The sequence below is a fragment of the Leptonotus elevatus genome, chromosome 15 (genome assembly GCF_054856555.1).
Source record: "Leptonotus elevatus isolate MCC_2025b chromosome 15, RoL_Lele_1.0, whole genome shotgun sequence".
Classification (NCBI taxonomy): Eukaryota; Metazoa; Chordata; class Actinopteri; order Syngnathiformes; family Syngnathidae; genus Leptonotus; species Leptonotus elevatus.
In genome coordinates, this window is record NC_141253.1 from 10,340,855 (window position 1) to 10,365,034 (window position 24,180).

The following is a 24,180-nucleotide window of genomic DNA, read 5'->3' on the forward strand; positions in this document are numbered from 1 at the left end:
CTGGTGTAAATCTAACACAGGGTTTTAGGGGCTGCTTTGCTTTTCAGGACCTGGACGACGTGCTGTTAAGGAACATTGAAAAAAAGGTGCGTAAGGACTGAATATTGGATCCACCACAATCGCCACCTTTTCTTTTCTGTTTGATTCAAATGTTCACATAACAGTAAACTGAGCTGTGTCGCTAACCAAAACAGCAGCACCTACTGAAGCATGAATTCAAGAGTGGAGTCAAGAGACGGCCTCCCAGAGACTGTGACACGTGATCTAAGCATTCAAAATCAATTTAAAAAAAAAGCTGTGTTTTTGTTATGTTGAATATTTTCTGTTGCTTCCAATGCCTCTTTTAAATTAGATTGCGAACCTAATTCCTCGAAAAATAACAAGGCGAAAGAACCAAAACATAATAAATGCATCAAATATTGGCAATGGAATGTGACAGACGTTTATAACATTGCATTTGCACATTTTCAGTCGTCCTTCGCTGTCATTGGAGAAATATGTGCTCCAGCTCATTGGTTTTGAAGTCGTGAACGCAATTGGTTTTGGATGTGGGTGTTCCAACATATGTTAGTACTTTTTTGGAGGCCAAGTATCAACAAGCACTTCTTCAGTTTCTCCTGATAGGAGGGCAACACGCCCGCAAGACTGGGCCCGGGAAAGCTTCGAGGAGTGGGGAGAATTGACGGCTTGGGTTTCAAATAAGGGGCCGTAAAGCTGCGGTATTACGTTGAAAAGGACGTTCCATGCTGAATTATATTCGAATGTACGCTGCTTAACAAAAGGTATCAGTCAACAGCCTGTTATACGATGGCTAGGGGCCACCCAGGTTCCGAGCTGAGTGCTCTTCAATTAATGACACGTTTTTACTACAATTTATTTTTATTATTTTTTGGAGAGGTAATGGTGGTTGAACGTACGATGCCGTATTAAGGCCATATATAAGTTTTTTTTTTTTTTCAGGGGTGGTGGTAATGCGAGAAAAAAACTCACAAATTTGCCACTTTATAAAATGACAAATTTATGACTTGCCAGAAAAAAACTCAGGAACTTACGACAAATGCACATAACGTAGCTATAGTCTAATGTGAGGATTCATTGGTGGTTAATAGGACACTGTTTCTAAAATGAAAAGGCAGTATGATTTAAACAAGCGACAACACTTCCTGATTCCCTATCAGCTGACTAACAATAACCAATCAGAAGCTAGCACACTTAAGGTAAATGCAAGTAAATGACTGAGAGCAGCAGATTCGGCACACTAATTTAGCTACTTTTACCAAAAAAATACCAAAATGTACGAATGTGTAAATAATAATTCTGGAAACATAAATGTACGAGTAAATATAGATTTTAACAAATTATCATCACTTCATCACTGTCAGTACCCAATGCTTTAAAGTGTGAAAGCTTAATATCTTATAGTTAATCCCAAACCACCTGATTTGATGAACAGCATCGTTCCTACAGCTTGCTGATGAGCTAATAATAGTCAGCTGTGTTGGAGGAGGGAGACAGCGGCTCTCGAGGACCAGGGTTACACACCTGTGCTACGCTATGAAGCCTGCGCGTGGCAACAGTTACCTAGCTTAACTTATTTTAGCAACACTTATTAAGGCCTCTTGCTTTTGTGTGACTGTAATATTAAATATGGAAAGCGATCTTAAATTTGAGCGGTATCTTGCCGGGGGACCAGCAGTGGATTTTGACAAACATTCCACTAATATGTGGAAGTTTAAAAAACAATTTGATCCAATATGTAAAATGGACACAACGCTCAATAAGACCAATACATTATTTGGTATATACATTTTTTTTTTTAATATATCACATTCTTCAGAAAAAAAGGACAATAAAATCCACATAATACAGTTTTATACAAGTGTACAATGTACAATATAATTTAATTTTACAGTTTATATAACATAAGATGAGCATACTGTAAATAAAGGCATTGTATAGGTAAAAAAAAAAATCAAACAAGTAGAGAGATCAGCTCTCAGTTTTTTTCAGGACATTTCACTATTTCTGTTTTGGGCGGTTGAATCCTTAATGTGATCTTGTAAAAAGGTTTTGCAGGAAACTGTTGGAAAAGTTCATAACACGTTCATAACCAGGCTATTTTCCTGCTACAAGAGAGAGAGAGAAACATACAGTGCAATAAACACTACATTCAAAGCAATTACAGCTCTTGTGGTTGGGTTCAATTCTTTTCAAAAGAATCACTCAGAGAGAAAAAACAAAACAGTTAAAAAAAGTCAGTTTCAATGTATTATTTTTGTATAAAACCTGACAATTCTCTTGAGAACAGGCTCATGGTGCCGCGGTAAACACAAACATCATTCGTTTGCATCGGGACAGAAATGATCAATGATGAATTTGATTATAAGCGTACAAAATGGGGTTTTATCTCGAGTTTTGTCAAATCAAAAACCATGAAAACATATAAAAAATTAACCGAATTGCTTTGTAATAAAATTGTTTTAGTTCAGTCAACAATGTTCAGACAGGTTCATTTCCATATTAAGGAGATATACTGTATATATATATTATTATTTTTTCTATTTTAAATAAAGTGTTTAGTGAACATGTTGGCAGACTATTGGAATGTCTATAACGTAACATCTTTTTTAAGGGGCGGTGCTTTTGTTTTGGTTAGCAAAAGACATTCAAATGGGATACAGTGGGTGAATAATTGGGGCACTTTTGGGTATGTCCTCGGTATTTTTAAATGCATTGGCTATGCCAACAGTCTTTTTCAATTGTCACATACGAGTCTGCAGGATTACACCAAAACCTTTTGCAAACGGGCCGACCGACTGAGAAGCCAAGACATCTTAATACTGATCCAGGATCTATTTGGAGAGTATCTATGAATTTGCTTGAGTGCGAAATGTTCTTGTTTTGTTTTTTTTTGCCCGGATTTGAAAACCTAAAAACAATTAATGCAAAAACATTTGTCCTTTTCAAGATATGACTTTTTTTTTTTTAAAGAGGCAAATTTACCTTTAAGATTTGTACTTTTTTTTTTTTATCTCTCTTTTAAGTGTTTCACGTAAAAGCATGAACAAAGCAACGACAATGTTACATTCAACGTATTTAAACAGACAGCTGGCTGATTGGCTGAGGTTTATCTTCTACCCTCCATCATCATCTATCTACATTTTCGCGTCGCTCTTCTGTTATTGTGTCTTACGCTAAAAGTAAGTCACACACAATTGTTTTTCATCCAATGGATTTCTTCGCAAAGACAACCCGCTGCAGGCCGATGTCAGCTGATGCATTCCCATCGCGCGTACTCATCGGAGTTTGGTGTTGCTGTACGTATTGCGCTGTACAGAAATGAGCTTCTCCGTGCAGGCGGTGCGGCCTTCGTGCAACGAGCCGCTCCACGCGCCGCCGCCGCCGCCGGGGATCCGGCCGTCGTCGCTGCGGCAGTAGACGTACGCCATGGTGTCGGTACGGCTCTGGATGTGCGTGCTGCGCAGGAGGGATCGGCAGTAGTGGCTGATCTTGTCCACCCGTCGGAGGATCAGGTTGGCCTTTCTGGCAGAATCACACAATGGACAACGCGCTAATTTAAAAAACAATTACATTCCTTTTTGGGGGGGGGGGGATGGGGGGGGGTCAAAAAGTAAAATAAGTAGGGGGGACCGGGTAAGTTGTCACATTGCAATTTTCTTCTCCACCAGAGGGCGTAACAAAAAGTGGAATACTAGTTTTCTTCGTATAAATGGTCAGGGGTTGTGTACAGTCTGAGAAGAACTCAAATGAGTGCCAGTTATCTGTTTTGCACAACCCAAAGTAAAACATTTCAACTTCATATATTTTGAAACAGGCGTCGTACATAGACAAATTCTAGCAGCAAATCATGTGGACTAGTTAGAAAAGAGATTTAGACATCTTGTCATGCCTCAGGCACTGCTCTGTTTTAAGCTGACTTTAAACTAGAGCAAGTTTTAGCCAGCATGGTGGTTTGGGGAAACTTGTCACAGTCATTTTAGGGTTTGTTGTCACGTATGCAAAGAATGGGTCAATGAAAAATGCACCTCTGGCAACTCAGTTTACAAATGCCAGAATTGCCCTTAAGATGATGAGTCTGAAGAGTGAGGAAATTAATTTGCTAGGTTTTGTTTCATTGTTTAAAAATGGATTTCCCAGTTGTTGGAACTACAGTATGCCCACGTCTGGACTATTTTAAGTTTCATGATGAACAGTCCAGCAATCCATTGATTAATTTACTGGTAATCTCAAATTTCCAGTTTAAGGGAAGAAAAACAGGCACTTGAGGCTGAGAGCCATGACCTACATGCAAGCAGTTCCTAAGGACTATAATCTATTTCATGTTTTATGTTAAAGTTTGCTCAATGACCATAGTCATTTTTCAAGATTAATGACAAACTATTTCTCTAGCTGTAAAAAAAAGAAAAAAAAAGAAAAGAGATAATTTTGTCCTTGTTTTATTAGTTGCAAAATCCAGTGTGACAACTTACCCCATATAGTCTGCCAATTTACCCGTTAGTGGGGCAACATGTCACATGTTCACTCCCTCTATTTGATGGCTTATAACTTCTGCACTGACACAAAGTATGAAAATGACATGAATGCAAAACATATACCTAAGACTTTGGTCTTTCATCTGGTATACATTTTGTTTATATATGATGTATTGCTTCCAAGAAATGGATAAACGTTTAAAAAGTGATACAACTAGCACCGATCTCCCCATATATTTTAATTTAGGAATATTTTTTTTACCAACAGTTTGACATATTGTTAGTTACAAATAAATTATATATACATATATATATATATATATATGGATCCTTATCAGTCGAGTATAACAAAAAAAAAGTATCCCCTTCATGTTTCATGTTTTTGAAACTATAGTGTACAACTCTAAGAATAAAAAAAAGAAAGAAATAAATATATCGGGTACATCAAAGATTTATTTATTAATTAATCTTTGTTGTAAATTTTGTTTACATTTTGCTCACAAATAAAGTCTTCCTAATGTTTTCACCGTTTATTTAAACAGTTTATGCAATGAACATGAATCATCAATTATTGTCGAGAAATTCAGCAATTGTTCTCTGCTTTGTCAAATGTGATGACATTTTCATTATCCTGGTAATTTCCCTTACTAATTTACCTGTCAATTCGATATATTATTAAAATCCGATTGGTCGACGCAATTAGCAAGATCAGATTCTTCACAGAATTGTGAATTCCGCTGTCCTATTTTTGCCATACTGATACTTTTGTGATTTTTTCCCCCAAAAAACTCCAATTCTGTTGACTCACAAATGTTGAGTTTGAACATTTTGTACAATAAAATTTAATTTAATTTTCATCTCGTAAAGTACTGATATTTTGACCTAACTGTTCGCTTCACCTTTTGTTGTTAGTGCAACAGCTGTGAGTTCACAAAAGTTGTGCTTGTGCATATGTTATCAAGGTCAACACAGAGGTTTACCTGATACCACAAAACAAACAGATGCACAAAAAAACAAATAACATGTCATATTTGTGGTAGCGTAGCGCAGCCGCTGATTCCAAGCCGCAGCAATCGTGCCCTGCCTGCCAGCCTGGGTCGAACCTATCGCATGCAGCTGCGCGTTGAATCGTCGGATAGCGATGTTGTTGAACAGCCCACCAGAGGCAGCTGTCTGGAAGTCAGTGAAAGCCAGAATTTGGATATGCGCCTCCGCGATGCTTGCCACTGTTTACGACGCAAAAAGCCCAATCGAGGAAAGATGCTTGCAATGCAGAGAAACAAGCAAATACAGCTACAGTTGGGTTTCAATTCAAGGTTGTTAAACTTGTGGGGATTCTGAAAACGAGGAAAACACACACGGAGAAGGGGGAAAAATTCCATTTGTTTTGAAAAGCAGCGTCTGCTGAGCATCAACATCTGTCTTTAGTTAGGCAAAAGGAGTACAGACATCCTTTTCACTTATTTGCAGAAAATGGGGGAAACATTTTCTCATTTCCCCCCTTGAAAATTCTTGTGTCTGACACAACAGAATACCAAACACATAATCGAGAGAGACTCACAAGCGTGTGAACTGGAGACAAATTAAACATTTATGACGCTGAACAAACAGAAAGCAACAAAACACACACAAAGTGGAGGGAAAAAAAACCTAACTCGGAATTGACTTTCAGGTTAGAGCTCATTTCATTATGTTTGGACTCACGTGGAGAAATTCAAGAGTGATTCATGGGAATACTTTTGCATTTGTGTATTTGGAAAAATCGGTATTGATGTTGAGAATAATACAGCTATAAATAGAGCCGTTCAAATAAATCCACGTGGACGTCAGGAAGCTCCAAGGAGAGTTGGTGCCTGGTTGAGTGCTGATTGTGCTTACGTTTTAGTTGGCCATTCTTCTTTTGGCCTTTAAAAAAAAAAAAAGGCACCACCACGCTTGTAAATTACTCTCAATGAGGCTCCAAGCCTGCCAACTTCAGGTAGTAAATAATCTAAAGCACGCTCTTCCAGAGGACACCCCACCAATCCCCTCGACAGCAGACCCGAGACCACCTCACCGGTGCCCACACACAAATTCATGTCCACAAAAAAAAACATCATCCAGATATTGGCCAACAGATTTTGCACTGATCAAGGCCATTTTGAAAACAAAAGTGTCTCTGGGGAAACATTGGAAAACAGCAAGGGCAAATGTCACCATCAACGTGGAACTTCCAGTCCTTTAAAAGTGGCACAATTAACAATCTCAAAAGTCAAACAGATTCGGCACGCTACCTCACAATGGTGATGAGGAAAACTGTGATAACCAGAGTGAAGTAGGAACACAACTGTGCTATCAGCTAGCGAATGCTAATGTAAATAGAACTACCGGTAAGTGGAAAGGGGAGACCAATATAACCGATATTGCTAATCGTCGGGTTTTGAAATGCATGTAAATGCGCAAAAACCCGAATAAGACCCCCGGGTTACTCCTTTTCTAACCCGAATATTTGGTCGTGTTAGATTAGGTCTCTTAATGAGTAGATAGGTGACTTGACTTAGGCTTGGCGCCTTTCTATCTATCTGCACTCTGGGACCCTCGTCCAGTTGAAACCAGTTAAGACCATCAGGTCACACATTTTCAGCTGAGCCATCCCCCATGTGGGTGGGCGGCCAAGACAGTATAAGAGTAGAGACCATTTTGAATAGATCAGACCTTCTTCCGCATTCAGCTGATAAGGCTCCACAGCTGTGTACTCGATTCGAAATTTTGGCCAGTAAATAGTTCAACCTGAAAATATGCTGGTTGTTATTATTAGTATAGCGAGCATTCAGGTCCCATCTGAACTTGACAGTCATATAAACATGACGGGGGTACGTCCTAGGTGACCACTGGTCTAAAGGAACTCATTGTATGTGTGGCGGCCATCTTACGTTGCCACACGCTAAATGAGCTGAACTTGAATTCATTGATTTCTCTGCGACGTTTGCATATTATTTTTTGTCTCTACGGTGATTATGCCCGCCGGAAATGCACAAGCAGAGGTAAACAAACATGGCGACTTAGCACGGCAGCACACTTTTGGAGCAAGGAGGAAACCGATAACTTTATTAGTGTGGCGGATGACATGAATAATGTCTTTTATTGAGCGTATAAAATTAAAAGTGGAAATGTGCGTGGCAGTTTAGATCGGTATATATACGTTAGGGTGACCAAACGTCCTCTTTTGCCCAGGCATGTCCAGGTTCTACGCTGCCAAATCAGATTGTGCGGGTTTGATCCCCGCTCACCCCTTGAGGTCAGTTCGAGTTCCTTTTTTGAAAATAAAAATATGGTCACCCTAATATACGTATAAAATAACTGTCTGCTCATATGTGTAATCAGAGCATCCCGAATGTTTCAGAAACCAGAATTTTAACCTGATGGAATTTTAACTGTGAACGTAGACTTAGTCAATTTGGGTTGCAGGATTTTAAAGACCTTTAGCTTCACCGTCTTGGCATTACCATTACAGAGAATAACTATAAGCAAAATTGCCAGAAAGCACCAGGCAGTTATAGTTATGTAAGAAGCCTCAGGATGGCTGTAACTGTTAGATTACGCAGACGTCGAAGTGGGCCCTATTTTAAGCATCCTCCGCTATCCCAAATCCTCTCACCTGGGGCCCAGCTCGTCCTCGCTGCGCCACACAAAGTCACCAAACTTCTCATAGAGGGAATTGTAGTGGTGCTGGACTCGGTAGAGCAGCGGAGGAGGGATTTCCATCAAGGTGTTGTACGCCAGCTGCTGTTCCTTGCCGCTGGTGTAGCCGTTGTACAAGTTGTACACCTTGTCTGCAATCTCTTGAAAAGCGAGGGAAAACAGATACAATGTGAGGAGATGAATTGAAGTGTTCAAAAAGGACGTCGAGTAGGTTGTTTTGAAAAATCTCAGTCTTGCAATTCTGAATTTTTGAGGTTATGTTGGGGTAACTTTGCGTTGTTTTTCCCCCCAAAGCTCTTTTTTTCTTCTTTTTGTCAGTTCAACACCAAAGGTCGTTTAAGTCAGTGCAGTGACAGGGAAAACAAGTTTGTTGGTTTATGTCCTTCAGATGTGCTTTCTCCAGAGCGGCAGACCAACTTCATATGATTTATTAGCATAAATTACAGAATGAAGAAAAAACAAAACCACGCGGCATTTGAGAAACTGTAATGCGATAATTGCTCGATTGTATCATCAGAGTAGGTTTTTGCTATTTTTCTTCTTTTGTGTTTACCAAGAAAACACACAAAAAAAAAATGGACGACAGCAACAATTCTGAGAATGTCTGTACCTTCAGCTCGGCTATCGTCAACCATCGGGCACGACGTCCGTACATAGACGTAGCTGGCATCCGAGTGACTACCCCGGCTGTCCACCGCATAGAGAGTGAACCTGAAAACAACAATTACATGATTATGAAATGACCCTGCAAAAGAATTGCTGGTATTAACATTCAAAAGCAAGCATTTGACCTCAATAAAGTTTTGATGTAAATGTCTGTAGATTAATTAAATCTTATAATATTTCATGTGTAATTCCCAAACACCCCCAACCAAAGTTTCACATTTCCACTTACCACCTATGCTAGCCAGCAGTCAAGTGACAATTACAGTAAATATCTGTATAAAAAAACAAAACACTTCTAGGCCTTAAATATACAACAGCCAGTATAAATATGAATTCAAATCGACCACAAATGTGATGTAAAATGTTCAAATAAAATATAAAACACTCTACCTATTATGGCAGTGAAACAGTCTGTGACTAGTTAGCTAGCGCGGAAGCTAATGTAGCAGTTCACGTCTTAGCTCAGCAAACTCAAATACAAAACAACAGTGAGAGAAGAAGAAAAGTCATTTGTAACAACAATGTGATTGCGTTGAACAATAAGAGTCCCGTCAAGCCAAAGGCAATGAACAAAACGGGAAGCAGCAATTCATTAATATAAAACCAGGAACAGTTCCAAACATCGGAACCAACAAAACCAACACTAAGTGACTTGGAGCCATTTCTGCTTAGAATTCCTTCACAGATGCCTGCAGTGAAATTGTTCTTCCCTTACCACTGTCAGCCTTTCAGAACGTCACATGGAGGTAATCCGTCGATGCCGGTTCAAGTGAAGTCTTTTGGGGTAAACAAACATCCTCACTCACATAAGAACGTCGTGCTGATCCCTTCCTTCTCCAACATGCCGCTTTTAGGACACCTTTTTCGCCAAAAATTCAACAAACTCTATCACTCGACTTTCAAGTTAGCACCGCATAAGGTCTTCTTCAAAGAATCCACAGGGTTGAATAATGTTTAGGAGTAAAACAGGGTCTGACTTGTCCCCACATGAACTCAACCAGGCCAAAGATTTTCCCTGTGGAAATGTCAAACAATACAAAAGATTTTTGGAAGGCCTCAGTGACAGACTTCAGGACCGCTCAGCACCCGGATCGTATGGCACGGGGAACGGTTTGAGACGGTCGGAGATCAGACGCGAGCGCATCTCACCTTTAAATGTCCTTTTGCAAATGTCAAGGTGTGTCATGGCGAATGAAAAAGGAAGTGTGGGAAGAAACGGACCATGTGGAATTTGCACCCAGCAATATCCATTTAGTGGCAAGGAAAAACTCGTGCTTGCAAGCATAACCATGGAGAATCTTTGTGGTCATTTTCACTCAAAACCACAAAGAAAATTCTTGTATTGTATTAAAGGTTGTTCAGTTTTATTAAGACTTTCTGTGGGGGAAAACCACGTCTGAACGACATCTCCCTGAAGTTTCTGTTTGTTTTGTCGCACCTGTGTCACCTCGTAATATCTTATATCCAAGCAAGGCGATGCCAAACCTCAGTCTGGCCAACAACCGGTATAAGTGAAAGCACCTGCGCTGATCCTCCCATGGAAACTGTTACTAAACGTCTGCTCGTTTATCCCGCGGCTGACTGGGCAGGGCAACTTATATTTTCAGACCATTGCGCTCATAGTTGCGGTTCAATATTTGGTGAAAAATGAACTATATGCAAAAAAAAAAATAACTGTCCATTGGGGGGAAAAAATACACAAACACTGGATCTGAAAAATCATCAAAATGCACAACTGTATCAAAGACGCAAAGGAATAAATGGGTAAATATCTATCAGGATCTATACCTGTTAACAAAAAACATACATATTTGAGAATGTGGAATATATATAGTTATTTCATTTATTAGAGACAGTAAACTGTATTAAAAAAATGACATACAAATTTAGACATACCTAAATATAGCAAAGCTGCTAGGTTTCATTTGTAGTTCTTATAATAATAATAATAATAAATAATAATAATAAATAATAATAATAAATAATAATAGTAATACATAATAATAAATAATAGTAATAATAAATGTGATGCTGGGTGACTTTTGGGGTAGGAGTCATTATGTAAATGGCCCATGGACGGATAAGGATATCACCAGACCCAGCACAGTTAATTTAATTTAAAACACATAAAATATTTATTCTTAATATTAGTATTTACTATTATCTACAATTTAGGACATCTGCCATTTAGAACATACGTCTATCATGGAAAGCTTTCTACAATGGTCACACCAGACGATGGTTGGGCCAACACATACACGTAATATTTTCAACTTGAATAGAAGTTATGAGGCTAGCATTAAGCTACTATACAAAAGAAACTAGCTAGCCACACAAGTAAAATTATAAGGAAAATGGATATTTAATAGACAAACATATTCATTGTTTTCAGGTAGTACTACATGATGTCCAAATATGACCACGACATAATAAATACCGGTAGCAAAAAGGGTAACTTTTTTTTACATAGTTAACCTGATAGCTGCTCCCGTGTGTTCTTGATTGTCTTGTGGATGATACAAACTTCTGTCTTTAAATGCATTTCAAAATAAAAGTCCCAAATTGGTTATTTCATTTTGGTTGCACCACATGATAATTCATAAAATGGGCATCAAGCGACCCAAAAACAGATATAATTTTCACTATGAAGCATTAAAAAAAACAAAAAAAACAACAAGGCAGAACAATTTCAACAATATATTACATATTTCATGTATGGTTGCGTAAATGTTGTATTTGTATAAAAGTTTGTCTGTTTGTTACATTTTATTTGGTGTTTAAAAAAAGCATGGGAAAACATCCTCAAGCACAGCAGTGAGTGCTTTGAAGGAGCAAATTAATTCATAAGTATGAAATGTTTCAACATTTTTATTCAATTAGTGTTTCTTTATAGAATTGCCACTATGAAAACAATTCAGACTACCGCAAAAACACAACGAGACAGAACAACCGAGCCCAAATTCCAAGTATTAACCATGCCTCATGCACAAATTCAAAAAACATACGAATTGGAATATTTTTATTGCATTTCTTCCGAAACCCATTTGCAATGTTTTAAATTATGTCTATTGAGGCACGGTCCAAGTACTGCTTGTTTTGATTGTAACGTGACCTGTTTTGGGCATTGCTCGCATAGTTTGTCTGATCTTGTGAATGTGGTATTCCCCCAAGAACCTCACACAAGTTTGCATGAGATTTGGTGGCTCCTCTGCCGAGCAAAAACAAGGTCGGCCTGTGAGACTCACACTGTTAAAATCACATGGCCGCAGTATTACATGCAGCTGGACGAGATGGGTGCACAAAGCGAGCAGGAAATTAGGATAACTGGACTATCAAAGGCCCTGTTTATTTATCCATGTCTAGCTGTCATTCCACTGCTATAGTTTCATTCTCAAATGCACACACCGTTTGTTTATTCATTTATCGTTATCGGTGTCTTAATTATTGTGCTTTATGTTATGTTTACGGCACTTTGTTACAGCTGTGGTTGTTATTAATAAAGTGCTTGACAAATAAGGAGTTGAGTTAAGTTAAATATGCGTTGTAAAACTATGGATATACTATATGAGGGATTGGCAACATAAATGCTGGAGGGGGTGACAATTTTTCAGCAGTACTACTGGGGGGGGGGGGGGGGCACCAGATGTATAAAAAACATGCCATTTTAAATTTGGACAAAATATGCGCATATATGTAAAATATGTATAATAAATAATAAATAACAATACGCATTAATACGTAATAAATAATACTTAAAATAAATTCCAACAACAAAAGGTTTGAAGCAAATAACAAAATAACCGCATACAGTGCTTTTCTTTTCCAGTGCAAAGGGATCTCTTGCATAAAAATGATCACTTCAAGGCACAACACTGCTGCACAAGAAACCAACATTAAGCGAGCGCTTTGTCCTGCAAAGCTGAAAAATAAATAAATAAATAAATAAAATTAAAAAATATTAGGCCTAATCACGTTGTAGTATAGGGCAGTGTAAGTGTGACATATTTGCTATCTAGTGGTGGTGGTGATATTACAACTTACAACTACAGTTGATCTCTGCATATTGGCAGTTCAGGACTCATGGATTTGAATATTGACAGTTTTTTTTTCTTTTAAAGAAAATATTTGTTTCCATATTCTTGATTTACCCTCGGTTTTCCTGGATTTTATTTAACTTATAATTTTTCATATTTTTATTTCTCCTCGATTTTCCTTTTTTTTTGTTTTTTTACTCATTCCCCCGGTCATATTTGGACATCATGTATAATAATAATAATAATAATTATTATAATTTTTTCCAACAATTATATATTTTTATTATAATTTACTTGTGTGGCTAGCTAGCTTGTTTTGTTTGGATGGCTAATTGTTAGCTTCATAACTTTGATTAAAATTGAAAATATGATGTGGTGTGCAAACCAAAAACATATTCTATTCTACTCTATTCTATTGTACTCTATCATAACAAGGGAAACATTTTATCACGGCAATCCAACGTCTATGTTTGCCAACTTTTCATAGCAGTGTTTTAAAACTTGGCTTCAGTCTACCCCAACGGCAATTACAAGGTTGTTATGTGCAGTTATAAAATAGTTTCTGCCAGGACTTTAAAGCCTCTCCGGGGACTCGACTGTGTAGATGTTTTTGTTTGCTGGTTTGAGACAAGAGTGGGATAACTGCTCATTGTGCAAAGACATTAACATATTATGTGGAAATGGAGGGGAAACATTTTTGAGCTTCATTCGCATATCACTGAAAAGGAACTTTTTTTTCTTTGGCAGCGAGTTTGGGTTTCATTCGTAAGATGCGATTGAGAGGCGGCGCAGGGGGTCGAATAAACAGGGTGTCCGATGATGATAAAGATCGCTTGGGAGCACAAAGAAGCCAAAACGTGGTTTGGCCTGCCACGAGAATGTCAAACATCAAGTATGAAAATTGGCAAGACGCACACAAACCTCTGTGGCCACCCACCCTCGCTTACCCCCCCCCCCCCCCCCCCCACACACACACTTTTTCAGGGGGTATGTTACATAGACGTAAACACACTGTAATCACAGGCGACTAAAAACCAATCCTAACCTTGACCCCAAAAGGCAGCGTTTCCTCACTAACAGCGGACTTGGCCTTTGTCCCCGATTTAACAAGCTCCCCTGCAAACGCGCTGCTTTTTAGTGCCAAACGCGTCCTTGAAAAAGAGCAAAGTCAGGAACACACGCACATTCACACACTTTTAAAAGGCGGCTCGTCTGGTGCAACACTTTGGGTTCCCCGCGAACCTGTCGGACCCCACAGGTATAAGTCAGTCAATTTACCTAACACACACATTTGACCTTAAGATGCCACTAACAAACACTTCAGTCCATCAAACCTGTTAGAACCCGCAGGTGTAATAATAAAATCTCACACACACACATACATATGCATACACAATTTTAATTAGCACACACACTTGCTGTGTCAAACACGTTGGTCCCAATAAACCTGTATAGTATAATAATTCAATTAAACTCACACACACACACACACACACACACACACAGTGGTCTGGCATCTGGCTGGTTGTGACCTTGTGCCATAGTTAGGTGAAAGCTCAGCAAGCAACAAGGCAGACAAATGTCAGATTAGCGTGTAAATGAACTACATTGACATTAAAGTGAGCAGTTTCCTCGTAATCTAATGAGACAGTCAAAGTATGTCCCAACAAGAGATGACAGGAGAGGAGAGGATGCCTGGCACAAAGTGACAGCGAGGGCGAGAGAGAGAGAGAGAGAGAGAGGATCAATTAAGGCAGTATTTTTGGCATGCGGGTGGACGCCAGGGCAGAAGGGGACGCCTTTTCCATGACATCAGCAGTTTGGACGCACATCAGTCGAGGCGGCCCACAAATCAATCCGAGCCGCGTAGAATTGTTTCTCGCCGCCGCAGGAATTTGTGGCAGCTTAGAATATCTGACTGCTTGGAAATCCTCAAATCTTGCAGATCAGCAGCAGCATCGGGGCCCAAAATAACAGTGACAGCATCTTGAAAATCAACAGTCGAAAAACGTATTGTGCAGCCTGCGTTCGTTTTCGTCAACGACTTTGGCGAGCAAGCAAGCGGGGCCTTCGCTCGGAATCTGACCCCGTGCTGCAATCGACGGGCAATGCCTGCTAACGTTTTCGACAATGGTTTCACATGGCCATCCGATTATTACATTTTGGATGGGGAAGGAGACACTGGAAAGAAAAGAAAGCGGAGGCATAAGGAAATGAAAACGCAAAATAGTTGATGTACTGCCGAGTAGAGAGAGAGAGAGAGAGAGAGAGAGAGAGAGAGAGAGAGTGTGTGGACAACATATAATAAACCCTATCCCCCAAATGCTCGTGAGTCATTCTTTGGAAAGGTTGTATGGGTCATTTAAGAACTAACAACTGACCTTTTTGGGGGAGGTGGGGGGGGGGTCTTGTTGTGCAACAACTGGCGCGCAACATTTGACTTCAAATATATCATGTTAACTCATTTGCATGCCAATCAAAAACAGGGAAAAGAAATACATTGTTGTCTATTTTTGTCTAATATTGTGTGCTACACTGTTCGCAGGGGTGCCCAAAGGGGGTCCGTTAATAGGGCGGGGGGGAAACAAAAGGCCACGGTTTGCACAGGCCAGCAATAAGATGGATGGGGTGGCAAAGGAATTTTAACAAATGGACTGTCTGGTCTGGAGACTGGCTTTCGTAGACAATTAGAAGCAGCTGAGGAGTAATCAGGAAGACGTTGGGCAGTTTGCAGGAGATGAGGACATTGTCCAACAATGCACACAGTCGAAAACAAACGGGAGGTAGAAAAACATCAATCAATGACACATTTTTGGGGTATGAATGATTCATGAGTCAAGAGGCCATCTGACGTGAAAATAACTCATATAATGAGTTTCTCGTCAGCAGCCTTGTGTTCATCTTCATTGTCAACAGAGAAGGCTTAGAGATTCAAACTGACGACGTTTAGCACATTTATTGGACAATTGTTGACGGTTTAGAAGCGATTTTTCCGTTGGTAATTAGTTTCAGTGCGCATTTCCCAAACTTTTAGTTGATTGCCTACTGTTCTGCCTGTGTCCAACAAGATTCTGTTCTCTAACAATGGCAAAATTGAGAGGTGTTTGTTCAATTAATCGACGAATGTATTACAAATGATGTTTACTTCTATGCCAGGTTTACACGGGGATGTTTTAGTTATTCAGTTTGAAATCATTCCGAATGAAGATCTATGGTCAACTGTTTACATGTGACGTGATCTATTCCGATCTGCCGTTTACATGCTCGCCTCCTTTAACTAATTTTCTCCCAAAAACGTATAAATACGTTCCATTTTAAATGTTTAAGTGGCCCCAAAAGACGTATTTATACGTTTTATTTTATTTTTTATGCTAGAGCTTACAGACGGCTTTCTTGTAGCCTCTCAACTGCAAAGAACGGTTGAAGAAATGGTAGTTATTACACAAACAGCCAGCAGGTGGCAGCAGAGCAAAGAAAATGAACCAGGACAATGTTAGAAAAAAACTCAATTACTATTACTAGATTTTTGAATAATGATAAAACATAGCTATATTCTAATGATAGAACTATATATTTTTTTCTGATGAAAGAAGATACTTTAAGCTTTCTTTTGGTAGGTTCCATGTTTTTGTAGCAATAGAACACAATATTCTGCGGGCCGTGCAAAATCAGCCAAAATCCAGTAAAACAGCCGGGAGTGAAAGGAGTGCTTCTGTAAAAATGACGGGGAGTGAATGAGTTCATCAAATTAGCCCCGCGGCAGCCGTGGGACGCACGGACATCGATCACAAGATGGAGTTCATTTTTCATTTATCACAGTAATTGTGATCATTTTACTACTTGTATTGAAGCAACAGCTTGATAAAAACAAGCATTTTAAAACAAGTTCTCCTCTCGCAGGCGAGCTCTTGGCAAGACGCTGCCACTTTAAAGGGCAGAAACGATGACGTCATGAAAAAATTGTGATTAAACACGATTATATATATATATATATATATATATATATATATATATATATATATATATATATATTTGTTATATATTTATATATATTATATCTTTTATTTTATGCATCCCTCTACAGTATATTCTTGCATGGCACTGATGCAACCTCAGGGCTACACACAAAGGAGCTTGTGAATCCCACAATGTATGATTCTTCACTTTGTTGTTTTCGGTTTTTCTTCATCTAATTTTATCATTTATAAACAGTCTTATTAGTTTAAGAGCACGAGCTAAAACATCTACTATCCCCAAAACATCATCACCGTATTGTATGATTTAGACATGTTTGTAAAAAGAACTATAATCAATTTATATTATGAAATCAAATGAGTTCAACAGTATCAACTCTTTACTGTTTTCAGAATTGAGCGCTTTTCAAATGAGAGTCTGACGTTGTCTCCAATGCAAGAGAAAGTCTGCCTCAGTAATGATCAAGTCTGACGCCAACTCCAGTGGAGGTTTTATCTGGCTACCTAGTGTGTTTGGCTGCAAACAGATGTGCCCTCAGACGTAATTTCTCCGTAAATTCAGCCCTTATCAGTCCAAAACAACGCTGTGAAGAATGCATAAACAAAGATAACAAGTCTGTTAAAGTTTGAAATTAGCCTCGTTTTGTAAGTTCGTGTAAGTAGAAGACAGATTTCTTTAGATTAACCCAATGGCCATTCCCCAAATATTCTTATCTACTGATGCAACTTTTGGGAAAGTCATGATTGTGAAGCCAAAATGTTGATTGGAATTCCTAGAATGCAGAATAAAGTATTAAAAGCTGTAACATTTGAACACAAATGAAAGTTCATTTCACAACAGTATGCATGTGTTTTGACCTGTTTCAGTGTAATAAATGTTTTTTTTTTTTAAGTTTTAGATTTATTTTCTTACCAAACCGGATCACTTTTATGTCACGTGTTGATATCTATGGCCGTGCACATACTGTCCTTTAACACATCATCATTCCCACCGATTAAAATTATGGACCTGTTTTTTGTGGTTGAGGGGCTACGTTGAGTTTCTCAAAACAGACCAAGGCCACCATTTGGTTACAAGAAGCTTGCTCCTCTATCTGGAAATACACGGGATGCTCTTAAGAAATGGAGGTGAATGTCTTGAGAGTCTTGGCACTCAGCGGGTGCAAACCAGATTCCTCTATCGTTCCCCAAACACCCCAATCGTTGTCCCCCACCAGCACATCATTGCAGAATATTCAATATGACCACAACGCTGATTATGTCTGTTCTTGTTTTACTATCTGGTGCAGTTCACAGTATGATGCTTAGCAAGGTTGTTGATTTTGGAGTTGAGGGTCTAGGATCTGATCAAATATTGCTCGGACATTGATAAGAGACAGTTCAACCCTTCTATTTATTACTACCTCAGAGGTACAGCGGTGAGTCAAACTGAAGCGTGTCCAGTCTGAAGCTGGAAGCAAAAGTTGTATAAAAATTCTTGGCTTTTGATCGAAGAACATCCTAAACACCTCCCAGATTTGTTCTAAAATTTGGATTTGTTCAACATTGCGAGTGAGTTGATTGAAGCATAGCCAGGGCCTTGTCAAGATATACTTGATACTTTGTCCAATGACATATCACAGTTATGTACCGGGCAATACTTCCAGGACTTTTACGAAATAACTGAGTGAATACGGTCTGTTCTAGTCGTGCCATGAAAATGACCAACTGACAAAACTTGAATTCACCAAACAGGGTTGTTAGTTTTTCCAGGAAAACTTGACAAAGAGCATCCAACTTACTTGTAGAGACTGTCGGGCTCCAGGCACTTGAAAACGACGGAATAAAGTAGTGTGTGGGGATGTTCGCCATTCCTTTTACCGGGCACAATGCAGGACGAACCCAAACCCGAGAAGAGATCATCCAACAAGCTCAATACTTCGCCTGGCGGGGAGATGGAAATCGGACAGAAGATTAGTGAAATGAAACAAAGGTTCGAAAAGAAAGGTGAGTAGAATTGCTCAGCTATACAAGATAGGACATAGTACAACATTTGGAAAACAATGCAAACAAAAGTGGCATGTTTCTAACGCCTAACTGTAAGTATATCATTTATAGCTTTAAAAAAAAACATACTGAATGACTTTGCTGACTTTTTGGGTCATACAACAAGGGTGGCAGGCAACTTTTTTTTGTTTTTGTTTTTGTGCAGACCCACATTGCTATTTTCCAGAGCTCGTGGGGATAATGGAAAAGTAGGAGCTATCAAAACAGTTGAAAAGCTCTGAAAAGGTTAGATTTCCAACTATTTCTACACACAGGCAAAGGGTAGCTTAGTTTAAGTTTATAATACAAGCGCCAACTTGTAAATACACGACTAATCTGGCTGGCAGGCCACAAAGTATGAAGAGAAGTTGGAGAAGGGACGGAAAAGTATGAAAAAACTGTGAATGAGTGATTTGACCTTTCTGTTGAAATAAACGTGAGTATACAAGAATTTCCTAAAATTCCTGTGCTGTTCTTCTTTCGAAGGTTGAATTTTCTAATTCATGTCTCAGATTGCATGCATTTATTATTATTTTGCTGCACTATATTTTTCTATATGTTAGTAAAGTACATCCATTATATTAATGAGCCATATTATAAATTCAAACAAATTTGATAGTAGGACATAAATACCGTATTTCCGCAAATTGCGGCCATCACTTTAATTAGATTTTGTCGCCAGGTATCATGGTCCACTTACGGGTAGAGTTTGCATTATTTTTTTTGTATGACCTAACAGTAGAATATTATTAAAAAAATATTTTGAAAAAGACGCTTGTCTGGCACCATCTTATGCCACTTTCTAAAATAAATAAATAAATAAAATACAAAAATAACGTAGATGCTACTGTTCAGTGCTAATTTAACTCTGTTGCTAACCAAAACAGCAGCTTTAAGTGTGGAAACTTACCAAGCTCCCTACTCACTATTAAATATGATCTAACATCCACGTGTTGTATACATTCATGTTTTTAACTCTGGCTTCACTTTCTTTAATATTGTACAAAAGTAAAAAATAAAAATAAAAACGTGTTTCTAGAAATAAAGGTCTCACGCCTAATGGATACCTCTCCCATCTGTAATTGAATTTTCCAGGAATAAAGCATGCACAGTCAAAGGCAAGCTTTTTGGAAAATAATCAAGCATGTTATTCACTTTTACTTATTATTATTTATACAGTTTGTCTTTTTGAATCTACGAGCAAAAAACAACCGACCTACCTCGATACAAACTATGATCATTACGTTTACATTCATTTAACTGATGCTTATTCTGCTGCCCGCACTATACTAAATAATCATTCTCACCACCAACATAACGCCAGCATTTTAACCACCAAAGTAATTAACACGCCAGCATTTTATGGAACAGTAATTATCCCACACAGACCACTTAATTATTCACAGATATAATTGCCAATGATCTATTTACTCATTTTAACATTTTGGCTTCATCAAGCCTCTGTTTCACCTTGCACTGCGTCCAAATATTTAAGGAATGTCAACTGGACGGCAGTTTTCAAAAATAGAACAAAAACAGCTAAGTGCAGTGTGAACAAAAGCCGAGGAGGAAAGCAAAATAAGAGAGAAGAAAGGGTTTGATGACATTGATGACGCTGTATGAAGAATGAATGATGTCAATCAGTGTTTCAATAATGAGAGTAACGTCTGCCTGCATAAGTAAAAGCCACTCGGGGCGGGCCTAAGTGAGTATACGTCATTACCACATACTCTTGACCCATATAAATCCAATGATAGGCCTACTGACTCATGTTCCTCTTGCGTAACCATTGTCCATGGCATCTGTTTAATCTGGTTCGAGCAGGATGTAGCTCATTGATGGGTTGGCTTCAATCTTTCTGCTTTTATACACTGTATATCAAATATTCAAAATGTAATTCCGGATTTTAGATTCTCCGCTAATGGTTTATCATCTCAATTGCCAATACGTTCATTTATAGGCATTCATATACAGTTGAAAAACTTTGCACTTTAAAAATAAATACATCTTTGAGACATTCATCCAGGTGTCGACAGTGAGCGTTTCATGCTTGGCTTGGTATAATGAGGCTAATTTAGAAAAACGGACCACTCAATTAAACATTTGCATAACTGCCCCACTGAAATCCAAAACTCAAACTTAACACTGCTTGCGACCATTAAAATGTCTTTGCGACCGTTCGCAACCTTGAACAAACTCTGTAAAAAAAAGAAGAAGAAATCAACATCCGCTACCCTCACAAACCTTCGGAGGTCAGTGGGATCCAGTTTGTAGAGGTCTCCTCTATACCACATCACATCAAAACCTTAACTTAACATTTAGGAAACCATTGCTCAAAGGTTTGACCCAAACTTAGCATTTCAATAAGTGTTCTTGAAAGTTCCAAACCCCAAGCAATAACATTTCTGAAATTGTCTCCAGAAGGTATAAAACTAATTTCAATTTTCAGAAAATTTCTTTTGAAAATCCCAAACCCAAAGTATGTTTCTGAAACTGTTTCTTGAAGTTAGAAAACCAAGACTTTCAATTTGAGAAACTATTTGTAGAATGTCCAAAATCCCAATTTAACATTTAACATCCAAAACTCAAAATTAAAATTTGCGAAAATGTGCCTCAAAGGTTTGAAAAGTGATCTTAATATTTATGGAAACATGCTCATGGTAGTCCAAAACCAAACTTGTAATTTGGGAAATCATCACTTGAAGGGTCGAAACCCTAACTCTGCAATGTAGAAACCATCCCCCAAAGGTCCTAAACTCAACCTTGACATTTGGGAAACTGGCCTTGGACCATCCAAAAAAACGTGTCCCTCAAATGTTTAAAACCTAAACTTACCATTTCAGAAATAAACCATTGAAAGTCAAATACCCCAACTTGAAGGTGAGCATGACAAGATCCACTTAGTCACATGCTCATGTCTACATGTGTCTCTAACAGCACGAGGACTTGGCAGGACACCAACAACGAGCTGACGACATCTCTCAGTCAAGCTTGAGGCGGCTACTGTATTATCATCCATTTAAGCTCCTTAATGTTTGTTTAGAATCAAAAGCCCTTACTGACAGAACCCGACCAGCGCATTCCATGGGTCAACAACTAAAGTATCGGATGTACCTTCATGACCACGCTTGAAATGTACTGTTGGCATTCGCTAAATGCCACTTTGTGAGGAGCTAACCAAAATGAGGATAAAATATGGAGATCATTTTACCGCTTGCCTAATCCTGTAGTGAAAGTGATGGTGTTACTAGAAGAAATCAAACCAATTGCAGTTCATTTATTCCAAAACAAAATATAAATGGAACTTCTTGAAACTTGATGTTGGCAAATTGACAAATAGTTGCATGATTCAATGAAAGTGTGGATGTGGATGATTCTAAAATACAAGCAGGAGGCTTTTTAGCATGCTATTTCTAGTCACCAGGTTAAAATGCATAATATTGTTCAAATGTCCACAGCATGGTAATGTCTTATTTTACCGCTTTACGGCTATCGACTATTGTCATTACACTGAACATATGCACGAACTCTGGAAAAGTATAAAGGCATTATATTTGATAAACATGACAAGAAAAACCTAATGTCAATATTAAATATCCCTGTATAAGTAACAACCTTAACATCGAACACAAATGCACTCATGTCTTGCCTTCCAATTGGCTCACGTAACTGTCAAAAGTTCATCGATAGTCAAATTGGAAAAATGTTTGGTAGAAAAACTACAAACCAACAAATGCGCAATTTATGGTGTGCCTGTGGTCAACATTTTATATAAATACCCCAAAAAAAGGGAAGACAAAACACAGCTGGCAAACATTACAGCCCCTGAAATTCTATTACGGTAAAAGCCATTTTGCGTGTTCGTCGGCTTACATGGCGATTACAAAAGGCTGATGCCAAGGGATCTTTTTTTGCCAGCGGAGAGGGGAACAAATGATAGCAAATCACAGGGAGGTGCAGAGGGACAACATGAAATGTATGATGTAATTCCGTTAAATCAAACATATTTGTATAAGAACTGCCTGACCCAGACTAACCCAAATGTTGTGAGAAGACAAAGAAAGCCCTGGCAGGCTGCCATAACACAACACAATATAGCAATAAAAAATGGACGGAAAATACATTCAGAGAAGTCAGCCTCAGTTGGACGGCATCGTACGCAAAGGGAGTTGCATGGCAGGAAAGGACCAATTACAAATAATGAGCAGAAAAGCAACACATGTATGCGTAGAGCACATATTTTACTATGCACACTGCACCCATATGCATGCATCACGCACATATTGCAGACAATCCACCAACATACACACTTGAAGGTGGCTTCGTTTAAGGCAAAATCAAGTTTGAGTAAAAGTTGGGAAAGCAACAGTTTGGGCAAGACAATTGAATGTGATTGAAACACAAAGCCATGTGTGTGCGCGTGTGTATGCACAATTATGTGTTAATCCACAATGTCCATGGGTTCCAACAGTTATTTGAGGGAGTGTGTTAGAATTTGTTTTTTTGTTTAACCAACACCCACATTACATCATAATTATTGTTTTATATATATATATACGTATACGGTTATACCCAGTCTCATTTTAAGGTATCGAGACTCATGACGGCTAGCGGCCGTTAAACGATCAGGAAATAATGATTAGAAGAATTAAAAAATGTCCTTTAATTTCATGCAATTTTAAGGAAAAATGCTATATTGAGATATTTAGGGTTTTCGCTTAAATTATCTGTCATTGCTTTTGAGAAATTTTATGTACTCAAGAGCTCGTACTGGTATTGGTCTGAAGAAAAAAATGTAGTATCAAACAATCATAATGAACACACAAGGAAGGTACTATAGACTATATAGCAGATATGTAATGTCAAAACATTTGCCAGATTGATAAAAGTATGATTCATTGGTTTATATATGATTCCATTGGATAAAAGGACAATTTACTACAATACATAAATAAATAAATACAAATACAACCCCGAAATTATCAAACACTGAACAAATTTATTTTTTTTCACACATTTTTCCTGATTTGAACTAAAAGATTTAAGACTTTTTCTATATAAACAAAAGACCCTTTTTTAAATTTTTTTTTTATATATGTCTAACATTTCTCTTTGGCGGAATAATCCAGCCACCTCACAGACGTGGCATATTAAAATGCTGATTAGACAGCATGATGATCACACAGGTGGGCCTTAGTCTGTCCACAATAAAAGACCACATAAAATTGTGCAGTTTTATCACACAGCACAATGTGACAGATTTTGGGGAGTGTGCAATTAGCATGCCGACTGCAGGACTGTCTATCA

The 24,180-nt window shown here is 38.4% G+C and overlaps 1 protein-coding gene across 3 annotated transcripts in view; it reads right to left on the reverse strand.

Annotated features, from left to right (window-relative positions):
- Positions 1 to 1,815: 1,815 nt before the first annotated feature.
- Positions 1,816 to 24,180, reverse strand: part of astn2 (astrotactin 2) — a 229,487-nt gene continuing 207,122 nt past the window's right edge. For all 3 annotated transcript variants that reach the window (XM_086096391.1, XM_086096390.1, XM_086096392.1), the window contains exons 20-23: positions 18,630 to 18,771; positions 8,785 to 8,885; positions 8,131 to 8,314; positions 1,816 to 3,543 (exon numbers count right to left, since the gene is read on the reverse strand). In XM_086096391.1, coding sequence (XP_085952517.1) covers positions 3,297 to 3,543; positions 8,131 to 8,314; positions 8,785 to 8,885; positions 18,630 to 18,771 — 674 coding nt within the window. In that variant the 3' untranslated portion in view covers positions 1,816 to 3,296. The remainder of the gene's footprint in view (positions 3,544 to 8,130; positions 8,315 to 8,784; positions 8,886 to 18,629; positions 18,772 to 24,180) is intronic.